Source organism: Coptis chinensis, chromosome 3 (assembly GCF_015680905.1).
Source record: "Coptis chinensis isolate HL-2020 chromosome 3, ASM1568090v1, whole genome shotgun sequence".
NCBI lineage: Eukaryota > Viridiplantae > Streptophyta > Magnoliopsida > Ranunculales > Ranunculaceae > Coptis > Coptis chinensis.
In genome coordinates, this window is record NC_141458.1 from 117,381,661 (window position 1) to 117,390,715 (window position 9,055).

General features: G+C 36.0%; 1 protein-coding gene across 2 annotated transcripts; it reads right to left on the reverse strand.

The window, feature by feature from the left end:
- Positions 1-4,479: 4,479 nt before the first annotated feature.
- Positions 4,480-6,930, reverse strand: LOC147513490 (beta-carotene hydroxylase 2, chloroplastic-like). Of its 2 annotated transcripts, XM_086596555.1 has the most exons (7): positions 6,485-6,929; positions 6,345-6,404; positions 6,189-6,260; positions 5,961-6,095; positions 5,009-5,134; positions 4,843-4,899; positions 4,480-4,746 (listed from the first exon to the last, which is right to left on the reverse strand). In XM_086596555.1, the coding sequence occupies exons 1-7, from the start codon at positions 6,836-6,838 to the stop codon at positions 4,666-4,668; spliced, it is 885 nt and encodes a 294-aa protein (XP_086452681.1). In that variant the 5' UTR covers positions 6,839-6,929; the 3' UTR covers positions 4,480-4,665. The 2 variants fall into 2 exon arrangements, with proteins under 2 accessions (XP_086452681.1, XP_086452682.1); XM_086596556.1 differs by lacking the exon at positions 5,009-5,134 and having other exon boundaries at positions 6,485-6,930.
- Positions 6,931-9,055: the final 2,125 nt, after the last annotated feature.

A 9,055-nucleotide genomic window follows, 5' to 3' on the forward strand; every position in this document is an offset into this window, starting at 1 on the left:
CCACTTTACAATGGGCTAACGTGTTTGATTTTACAATGTTAGGCTTTTGTAGGGTCTATATGAAAAAACGTATGCTAACCGGTTGAAACTGATTAAGTGCACATTTCACTCATATATAGTCCTATAATTAGTTTTTATTGACGGTGACTTGCACTAAACTCTTCTTAGTTTTTGGTCATTTTTTTGGTCTATACTCCATAGAAACATATCATTTCTACAACTTAATAATTGGTCCAATCAAAGATAAACGCTTGTTTACCTAAAAAAACACAAGATAAACGCGTATTGCTATCCATATTGGGTTGAAACTCCATAGAAACATATCATTTCTACAACTTAATAATTGGTCCAACCAAAGATAAAAGCATGTTTACCAAAAAAAAAAAAAACTCAAGATAAACGCGTATTGCTAATTTGCTATCCATATTGGGATGGAATTAATCTTATTAAGGCGCCTTTGAGGGACCCCTACCGAATTAATATAAAGACGCTGACATATGTAACTAGGAAAAGGGAGCATGATGATTTTTTTATTTTTCTTTTTGCCAAAAGCCTAGGCTCTGGTGGTTTTAGGTTTTAAAAAGAAGTCAAATGTAATCAACATAGGTGCTAGAAAACAGTTGCAGATAGAATGTTTACACCGAAAACACTGCGACTAAATAGTGGATCTTGTCAAATTGTTCAGTACGGCAAGAGAAATACCGGTAGGTAACACGCATGGGCACTTCGTCAGTTCATTTCATGCCCCCACACTGAGAGCAAGTCCAATAGAGGGTGCTAAAACAGAGCCGCTAAACCCTCCACGTAGGATTTTTAAGGTTTTTATCTTGTCCGCCAAATATGGCCGGCCAAAACCTTAAATTTCAATCCAATCGCTTTTTTATGTTTTGAAGTGTTAAATGATATGGATGGACAACAGTTCCATTATTTTGTATTTTTTTGCACAGACAACACAGTTTTTATCGCCCGTCGAAATTTAACATACGTACGGCAGAAATTATATCGTCCGTCTCCCGAAATTTATTGTGGCAGCTGATAGACAAAGTTACAAATTTAGCTAGATTTATCACACCATCCAAATTTAAAACCCTTCTAGCTACCTCATCGAAATGGCATTTTGGTGTTTGGGATATTATATGGCATTTTAACAGCTCATATAACACCCCATTTGTGGGTCCAATGGAGAGCATTGGTGGGTCCAATTGGAGCTGCTAAATAGAACTGTCACCTAAACTCTTTTGGTAGTTTTAGCAAACCAAATCAAATTTGTCATGTGAAAACTGAAAAATAGTTCCAATCGAGGATTTAAAATTGAAGTGCCAAATTAATATGAACGGCAGAAAGTGTGTCGTTCGTTCAATATTTTCTAAACTTAAGTTGAAAGTTAAAACATAGACGGCAGAAAGTCTGTCGTCTGTCAAAATTTATTTAACATACAGACAACAGAATTTCTCTTAGAATATAATTATGGCAGCTGCTAGACAAAATTACAAATTTGACTAGGTTTATCACACCATCCAAATTTATAACCCTTCTAGCAGCCCCATTGGAATGACATTTTAGTATTTGGGATGCTATATGGCCCTTTAGTAGCTCATATAGCACTCCATTTGTGGGTCTAATGGGAGTCGCTAAATAAAACCGTCACCTACGCTTAGTTTTAGCCAACCAAATCAAATTTGTCATGTGAAAATTGAAAAACAGTTCTAATCGAGGTTTTAAAATTGAAGTGTCAAATTAATATGAACGACAGAAAGTGTGTCGTCCGTCCAATATTTTCTAAACTTATAGCATTTCTAGGTGGTGGTAGTATCACTACCAAATTTGACGCAAATTTTGACCAACTCCAGGTGGTCGCAAATATAAATGTATGGTCTATCAGGCGCGCCATTGGTAATGTCACCAATGTTGCGCGTCAATACTACTATCATCGAGGTTGAAAAAAGTGATAAAAAAAAATCCACGCAACATTCCCAATGTAGCGCCAAATTGAAAAAGTAAAAAAAAAAAAACCCACGCGACAGTAATACTGGCGTGGTAGGCTGGTCAAAGTTAAAAAAAAAATTGAGGCGACATTACCACTGTTGCTCCGTATTCGCATCCGAAATCCCAAATTTGTTTCTAAGGATGCGGCTAGATAGGTGATGCGGCCGAATTTGCTTCCACCTAGAATTAGATTTCCTCGAAATTCCGAGTTTTAGAAGTAAATTTGGAGAATTTGGGAGGTGATATTACCACCTAGATATGCTCTTCAGTTGAAAGTTAAAGCATAGACGGCAGAAAATGTGTCATTCGTTAAAATTTATTTAAACAAAATTTCTCTTGGAATATAATTATGACAGCTGTTAGACAAAACCACAAATTTGACTAGATTTATCACACCAATCAAATTTAAGACTAATGGAATAATATTTTTAGGGGTGTGCATGGGTACCCAATTACCGAAACCGTTTATAGCGGTTCTGGGTCCTAAAATGTTAGACCCATTTAAAGTGGGTCTTCAAGAACCGAACCGATAAAAAACCGAAACCGTTAGAACCGAATAGTAAAAAATCGATGGGTACCGTAATCAAGAACCGATTAGTATGATTTTGATATATAGAATTTAGTATTATATTACACTAAATAAAGGCAAACCCAAACATTATTATTATATACACTCTATATTTGTTAGGTATAAAATTATACTAAATATATTTAACATTTAACATAATAGTGAATGTGTATTATTAAATATATTTTTGATAATATTATATTAAATATGTGTATTATAAATATTAATAATAATATTTACGTGTCTATGTCTACACGATAGTCGATACTATGAATTAACTAATGCACCGCCTATATTAACTAATGCATAAACGCGTTATGCGTGCGATATATTATATGTATGTATATTGGATAACGAATATGTGCAATGCTAACTAACAATTGTGATACATATGGTATTTATTCTATATATAACGACACGATAGTATAATATACACATACATATAATGTATGAGAAGTATTTAAAGTTTTAGATAACTTTCAAATACTATTATTGAATTTAAAACCATTACTTTTTATGAGAGGACAAAAATATCGATGATAAGTGTTATAGTCGCCGTAAACCAATTTTTATATCGGTTATATAATTAAAAATAATAATTTTAGCAATAAAAATGTATAACCCGAAAAAGAACCGAAACCCGAATCAGAACCAACTTAATTAATGGGTATGAGTCCAAATTTTTCAAATATAAAAAAAAACCGAAAAAAACCGAACCCGATAGTAACCACTAAAAATAGACTCAGAACCGAAACCGATAATAACCGACCATAAACACCTCTACATATTTTGGTGTTTGGGTGCTATATGGTCATTAGCAGCCCCACTGGCAGCATTCCTCATGTAACTTACTACTTGCCTATCTGAATTCTCGTGTACTAACCAAACTTACATAAGGTCCACACACCACCCATAGTGGTACCCTGAATCTGGAAGACTGGCCCACATTAACAATAAAAAAACAAAAACAAAAAACAGAAAATCATAATGTTAATGGTGTACCATGTACCATGGTCTTCAACTACGAATGCGCAGTTTACCAAATGATCACATGTCCTACCAAGTCCAAATTATGTCAAATTGAACATTGAAGACACTTACAAACAGAGGGCGGTGGGTTTCAAGATTCAATCGAATTGCAAGGGTGAAAGTTCACTCTTCAATTTTTAGCTGACAAGCCTAAAACAGTGAGGGTAAACTTGTGAGGCAGAGTATTTTTCTCCTACACCAGTCCAAGCAAAATCAAACGTCCTGATTTGTGGGGACAAAAAGCTGATTCTGTCGAATGAATGTGTATTTTGTAACCAAGCGTTACTTGAATTTATCAAGTATCAACACGTCCTAATTAATTTAATTAACTAGAAAACACCAGCATGTCAGCCTTGACGGAATAAATTATGATTAATTATGCAACTAAATCTAATCAATCTATTTATCAAAAATTGTTGTCTTCTTTGCTCTAAGAATCATGTGCACTGGTCAATGTAGGTCATATAGTTTGCTTGTGGTAGTTGGTCTAAATAACAATATTTATTGGACCACTGGTTAGTAGATTTAGAATCAAATGCGACAGAAATAACATTCATATACTATGACAATTTATTAGCGTTTCGTCTCAAAATTAACCACGATTTGATGTCGACATTAATTGTTGTTAACCATGTTAAATATAGAGAGTTAGTACCGTTACTCAATTACTAACCTATATGAGAATTTCTTGCACGCAAAATGTGTTTGGCTCACTTGATATTCGAATAATTCAATGACTTGCAAAACTAGCTGATGGATTTAAATATGATACGAATATACATCGTCTAATCCTGCTCAATTGCTAACCTATTCATACAATCATACATCGTCTGATCCTTCTAACTGCAAATATGTTATATGTGAGCATAAAAATCATCAAAAAACAAGTGCACACGTTAGTAATTTCAATCATTTCATTTAGTTTTGCTTTTGATACAGTGATATGGTACAGGCGTACAGCACACAACCTTTTCTTCGCTCGCTCGCTCGCTCCAACAGATAACATTGGTACAAAATCGTTGTCAGATTGTAGTAAGTCAATCACTCAATAAAGAATTTTAATGGCTCGACTAACAACATTATCACGAACCAGTCGTTCGTCTGGTTATTCTACGATTGATTTCCTTCTCCAACTCTTCATTACCTCCTACCTCTTCCAATTCCTGCATCCATATATAGCATATTATATTATCATATTTAATATATATTGCGAACAAAACTGAAGTTTCCTAACAAAAAAAATAAAAATGAGAGCCTACCATAGGTCCAAGGAACAGCCCATATGGCACACCATTAAACTTTTCTGAGTGATGTAGCTAAAAGGTAGACAATAGATCATATGGTTAGTTTTAAATAACATTCAAACAAGAAACGAGTGTTTTAATATGTACTATACGTCTATACTACTATGGAGTGAACATTTACTTGGTGAGCAGCAGCTACTTTGCGGAGATAGGGAACATTGGCAATAGGTCCTACTGGGAATCTTCTATGGACAAGGCCATCGTGGACAAACATGTAGGCCATGCCAAATACTGTTATTCCAAGGCCCTGCAGATATATGCAGCATGTAGTAAAGTTACCATCTCATCCAACAGATGTCTGTATAATCCATATTGGTATATTAGGTGTGGTTATTGCCTATGGCGTGTTCGATTGATAGACATATATTTTCTGAGCAAATAACCACCGAAAGTGACTTTGGTAAACTGCCATGGAAGTATTTGTTCGCGTCCATAGTGAGCCTTCTTGTTGCCCGAACGCCACTCTTACTTGTTGCAAACATCATATCAGAATCATAAAAAAACGTTTAAGTGGAAATGGAAGAAACTTTAATTGACATATATACTTGGCGTGAAAATTTTATTTTTTTATAAAATATCAAACAACCACACCCCTTAAGGTGTGAGCTCGAAAGTTCCAAACAATTTGGTAGTGTTGTATTTGGTTTTGTATACTTTGACAGTTTGACAAAGTGTATTGCTTCCAAAAGTACTTCCCTAGTTCATCTAATATGCCACTAAACATACTTTAAGATTATTTATATAACCGAAAGCATGGCTTATCCTCTTTCTTAGAAAAATTTAAATTAGTTAGCAATTAACAATTATCAAGTCAAATATAATGTGAGACTTTCAAACCATTAGATTTGTCTCTTTTCCTAATATATGATCCAACATTCCAACCAACCAACTTGACTTATATAAAGAGAGGTGTATAAAACTTAAACAATATGGACATCATATTTTAAATACACCAAAAGGGTATTGTTAATTTAATCAATTGACAGTTAAGCGTGATGATTACTTTAAAACGGTAATCAGAATTAAACAGACAACCATATCAAGTGAGTCGACTCAAAGACAGGAAGACTTACAGCACCAAAACATAGTCCAGGAAAGATGCCTTTATGGAAGAAACCGTAATTGAGAAGACCAATGGCAGGAACAGCGTTAATAATGGCGAAAACGTCGTTGAGTTCGAACGCACCTTCTCTCGGTTTATGGTGAGACTGCAATTCATAAATCAAATTCCAATCAACCCCACCCTTTGCACAATTCATTTTACACAAACAATCAATGCTTCAAATTTATTAGATTCAAACCTCGTGCATATGCCACAAAGAAGCATGCCAGAGTGCTTTATGAGCCCATCTTGCCCAAAACTCCATCCCCACCTGAAAAATGAACAACACCCAATCTACATAAACATCAAATAATTCAAACAACCATGTTTCCATACTCAATTATTGAGAACTTACAGCAGCACCAACAGAGAGAGCAAATGTACCCAACATTTCCGCAACAGGAATATCTCCACCCTGAAAAAACTAAAGATAAGAAACAAAAACTGAAGAAAAAAAAGAGACAAGCCCAAGTTTCCAAAGAGAAGATAAAGTACCTCCATTTGCCATGAAAATCTATAATAAACAGAGAGAATAGCCAGGGAAGTAATTCCAAAACTAGACATAAGTGCTGCAATAAGATAAGTAGACCTTTCGGATTTCTTCTTAGCTAATCTTTCGGCAACACGTAATGAAGTAGAACTCAAGTTTTCCTCCACATTCTCTTCTTCAATTTGGGTAATCAACTGCTTCCTTGTTCCATCAGCAACGTAACAGATAGTCAAAGAAACATTTCTCTTTTGTGTCAAAAGAGAAGATGATGACGAGTTGAGAATGGTGGGCTTGGGAATGAAGAATGGGTTTTCATGAAAACGGAATGCTCTTGTGCTTAGAGCAATTCCTGTAGCCATCTTTGAAGCTATCTTTTTGGAGTTGGGTTTTTAGAGAAGAATTGAGAGGAATGTAGGTGAGGAACTTTCTGGTAGTATGGGAAAGAGTCAAATGAGTATCGTCCTCATTTTATAGCTTTGGACGAATATCACATGTTGTGCTTTCTGATGGGCCTTCAAATTGGAAGTGTGTTTGTGTGTGTATTTGCGTGTTGGCACCACAAAGTGGCAGGGTGATGTGTATTGAAGACGTGTACAATTTTAAGAGAAAAAAAAAATGGGCAAGATAATGGGGGAGACTCACAAAGTGCAATTTTATTGGCTATGCATACGGTTTTGCTTATCTTAGATAAAAAACAAGAACGAAGTGTGTTGGAAGCATTGATGAATTAGTTTGGGGCCCGATCGTATGGTACGATGGTGCCAACACGGGTTCGGATTCTGTCAATTTTGATTCTTAATTTGAGACTCCAAACAAGTGATCTAGCTGGTTAATTCAAATTTTCAATTGCCCCTTTTCAGTTAATTCAAATTGCCCCTTCTGGTTACCCTTCAAATTGCACTTCTAGTTAATTCAAATTGCCCCTTCTAGTTACCCTTCAAATTGCACTTCTAGCTAATTCAAATTTTCAATTGCCCCTTTTCAGTCGATTGTACAACGCAAATACTAAACTGAAAGCTCAATATTGACAATAGAAGTCCATAATCCGGACTTAAGGTTTATATTTACTCTGTAAAGAAAACTCCTAACAGTAGTGTTTCTATCGACTGGATTTTTTGTTTTCTAAATTTGTCCATGCTCATATTTTCTACCTAATCTGATTTTATTTGTAATTTATTGTATTTGACAAGGGCAATTATGTAAATTTTCTATCTAATCTGATTTTATTTGTAATTTATTGTATTTGACAAGGGTAAATATGTAAATATAATATTCAACTCTAATTAGAGTGGCCAACAATTGTTGTTGGGCTTCTGCTGAAATTTGATAGGCTTTTTGCTACTGGGCTTCGGTTGATTCGATAGGCTTTTTGCTACTAGGCTTCGGTTGCAATTTAGTTGCGCTTATTTTGAGTCGGCTTCGGTTGTAATTTTTTAAAAATCAACCTTGCCACATTGATTGGGCTTTTGTTGGGCTCGCTTTCGTGGCTTGATTAATTAGACAACTCTCAATTTCACGCTCATAACATCATACGTTACAAGCCGCTGTGGTGCGTATATAAGACAACTCTCAATTTCGTGGCTTGATTAATGAGCCATGATGGTGAGTTAAGGGCATTTACTGTGGTGCGTACCTGAAGCTTCGGTCTTGATAACAATCATAACATCATACGTTATAAGCCGCTGTGGGATGAGGAGAACGAGTATCGAGGAGATCGCTTCTGGGCGAGATCGTCTATTGTACTCGAGTCACTTTGAAGCGAGCTCGCAAGACGAGTACATGAGATCGGTTGGTGGTGCATTGCTTTGGGCGCGAGTTGCATAGGTTGCTTGCCCAAGTTGAGTCATTATAAAGCGAGCTTTGAGGACAAAGATATGAGGTTGGTTGTTAACTTTACTGTGCTGGACACGAGTTTGATATTCATTGGATTGTGAATATTACTCCAATCATGACCCCCCATCCTGGGGTCGTTTTGTGCGTTATAGCGACCTGGCCGAGAGAAACGTTAGCACGCGTGTACTTGTGTAGCATATGTGTGGGAATAATAACCGCTTCATTTTGTGGGAGTCGAAAAAGACAAGACATAAGGAGACGGTCGGTTAGGGTTCGATCAAATGATGGCTTGCATTGGGAATTGAACGGGCGGCGTATATAAGACGGTTTGGGGAACTGAAGAGTTACTGTTTTGTTTCATTTTCTTCAGATTTTTGAGATCGTTGAGTGCTCAGGTTAGTGCTATCTCTTCCATTTTTCCTTCTCTCGTTTTGATAGTTAAACTTTGCTTGTTAGGTTCTTTCATTTTTTTTTGTTTTCACACCATGTCTGACTTCGATGACACACGATCAGAGGAGGTTATAGTAGAGTCAGTAGGGTTTGGGAGTGAAGAAGAATATGTCAGATATGAGTCTGTAGTTGCTTTGGAGAGTAGTTATGGTCGCTGTGAGGGTTCTTCTTTTAGTGGGTTCCCCCTAGAAATGTAGATTAGCGTGTTTTGGAAAGTTTTACAGATTTGAGGGATGCTTATGATATAGATGTAAGCAACCTGGAGATACATGAAATAGGGGATGACGTTGACG